At 38.6% G+C, this 2,987-nt stretch overlaps 1 protein-coding gene across 1 annotated transcript; it reads left to right on the plus strand.

The window, feature by feature from the left end:
* The first annotated feature begins 1,105 nt into the window (after positions 1-1,105).
* On the plus strand, positions 1,106-2,706 carry LOC117626092 (protein SOMBRERO). Its single transcript, XM_034357743.1, has 3 exons — positions 1,106-1,369; positions 1,483-1,763; positions 1,976-2,706. Exons 1-3 carry the CDS (start codon positions 1,198-1,200, stop codon positions 2,606-2,608), a joined length of 1,086 nt encoding a protein of 361 aa, XP_034213634.1. The 5' UTR covers positions 1,106-1,197; the 3' UTR covers positions 2,609-2,706.
* The last annotated feature ends 281 nt before the right edge of the window (positions 2,707-2,987 follow it).

The raw sequence follows: 2,987 nt of genomic DNA on the forward strand, positions 1-2,987 counted from the left end.
GTTTTGCTGGATTTCTTCATCTTAATGAGGCGATATTAAGGATTAGGGTCTCCCATTCAACGGACAATTTACCGAAGCCCCTTCACATTATTCATACCCTTCCCATGAGAAAACAAGACACCGCCCCCCTTCATATGAATATATAATATATATTTCATGAATATTTACCGAATTTATTAATTCATATATACATTATTTTCTACCTTCAATTTCTTTGTTTGCTATTTTTTTACTGATTGTTTCTTTATTTCTGTGCCCATCTTCTACTGTCAGACCTTAAGCTTTAAACTCATCCATTCTCTCTCTCTCTCTCTCTCTCTCTCTCTCTCTTTCCTTCTTCTTCTTCTTTATCTCTCTATCTCTCTTTAAACCTACGACATCGTGCCCTTGAAGCGAAGGAACTATTAGTGCTTTCTCTCTCTCGGCTGTCTGCCTTCTTTCCTGTGAGGCCGGTTGTATTCTTTTCTTTGTCTCAGAGGGAAAGTGGAAGCTCTTTCTACCTACTGCAAAAAGGTCTACTGCTTTTTCTTTTTTTGTTCTTTATCATTCATGCGTATCTTGATTTGAACTTTATATGTTATGTTTCTCTTCTTCTTCTTTCTTGTGTTCCCTTTTTTTATTCCTACTTACATTACTAACTAATATTACGTTTTTGGAGTTCATCTCCAATTATAAGCAAATATTACTGATAAAAAATGAATTTACTTGGAGTTCATCTCTTACACATAGTACACAGAGAGAGATGGTGTTTTGAGGTCCACCAAAGGCAAACTTTCTCCCTTCCACATAAACATGCACATACGATAACCGTACCGGGGATCGATCTTCTTTACCAAAAAGTTTGGATTTCTAGGTTACACCATGTTCCTGTGCTCACAACTTACTAGCAAACATCTCAAATTAGTATAAGGGTTTCCAGGGATCTTCCCAGTTTCTATAATCTGACAAGAAAAAACCAAAAAATGTTATTTCATGGATGGTTTAGCTTGATCTTTGAAGTTTAGCTAGTTTATTTGTTACTTCTGCATTCAACTTTTAACTCTGCCTTTACATGCCTGTTAAGGATATATAACGAGTGCAATTAGCTCCTTTTGTATTTCATATATATCATACTTGTGTTCTAAAAATAAACTCTTGCCCTTCTTTTTCAGGTTATTGTAGTTTAAATCCGCAAATACATAAAGAAGGAGGAGGAGGATGATGGCTGCAGGAAATGGACAACTGACTGTCCCTCCAGGGTTCCGATTCCATCCTACGGATGAAGAGCTTCTCTACTATTACCTCAGGAAGAAGGTCTCTTATGAAGCCATCGACCTTGATGTTATTAGGGAGGTGGATCTCAACAAACTGGAGCCCTGGGACCTCAAAGGTGAGATTTTTCTTTTTTGGTTTCCATAATTATAATACATACACACAACACGCGTGCGCACGCGCACACATATAATCTTAAAATGATAATAACTGTGAATGTTGTGCATGCAGAGAAATGCAGAATAGGATCAGGGCCTCAGAATGAGTGGTACTTCTTCAGCCACAAGGATAAGAAATACCCAACAGGAACTCGAACGAACCGGGCAACCACAGCTGGGTTTTGGAAGGCAACTGGGAGAGACAAAGCCATCCATCTCGCCAATTCCAAGAGGATTGGCATGAGGAAAACCTTAGTCTTTTACACTGGCCGCGCACCTCATGGCCAAAAGACCGACTGGATCATGCATGAGTATCGCCTCGAAGATGACAACATTAGTGCTGATCAAGTTCAGGTAAAATTAAGTATAATCGATGTTAAAAACCCACATTTTTTTATTAGTGAACCACAAATATATGTATGTCAATTACCAACCCGTCAAAATAATTGATGTAACAAGGGAATCTTACTTGTCATGTGTCACATGGGAGTTGTTATGTAAGTGGTCGAAATATGTGGTCATATAATATTTGAAATAACTAATAGGTTGATGGTCTTTTGGTTCAGCAGGAAGATGGATGGGTGGTTTGTAGGGTTTTCAAAAAGAAGAATCACAACAGAGGCTATCAACCAGAATTTGCTCATCATCAAGATCAAGAACACGATCACTTCCCAAACATGAAGGCAAGTGTTTCTCATGCTCCAGTACTACTAGATCACCATGAGCCAAAACAAAATCATCATCATCTGGAAGCACTGTATGATTACACTAGTAGTTTTGATCATGCTGGGTCCATGCACCTCCCGCAGTTGTTCAGTCCAGAGTCAGCTGTTGCTTCATCCTTCGTGTCGCCTAATACTATCAATTTGAACACCATGGACATTGAGTGTTCTCAAAACCTTTTGCGGCTAACATCTACTGCAGCAGCAGCAGCAGCTGGTTGTGGCCAACTCATGCAACAGCAGGAGAGATCCTTGATCAACGGTGGTGATTGGTCATTCTTGGACAAGCTCCTCACATCTCACCAGAGCCTCGATCATCACCACTCATCACATACCAAATGCAACAACCCTTCTTCATCAGCTCAGCAGCAGCTTAATAATTCTCATGAACATGTCGGTACTTCATCAACAACACAGCAGAGATTCCCATTTCAATACCTTGGCTGTGGAACTGACCTTTTAAAGTTTTCCAAGTAGCTAGCTCTGGGGTTCTGCAAGCCTGCAAAGTCTCTTTGGTGGATCGATATTCACTTCATCGATCCATCCTAATTAAGCTGTGCACGCTCCACTCTTAATTTATTTGGGTAGTTTTTCTTAGATATATATTTGGTTCAAATTCTAGCCTTTTCTATTTAATTTATAAGTTTTATTTCTTTTGAGTATCAAAATGTATATATAAATAAGTTTTATTTCTTTTGGTGTTTTGCTTAGATATTTGATGTATTCTCACACTATAGCTTAAATTATTTTCCATTTGATAAAGTTATAAATGATTGGTTCCATTTCTTGTGAGTTTCGGCCATAGGTTGCAGGTTAAAGGTAGAACCATGTAAGTATTTTGCGAGTGTGTGTATGC

This window comes from Prunus dulcis, chromosome 4, assembly GCF_902201215.1.
Source record: "Prunus dulcis chromosome 4, ALMONDv2, whole genome shotgun sequence".
In the NCBI taxonomy this organism is placed as follows: domain Eukaryota; kingdom Viridiplantae; phylum Streptophyta; class Magnoliopsida; order Rosales; family Rosaceae; genus Prunus; species Prunus dulcis.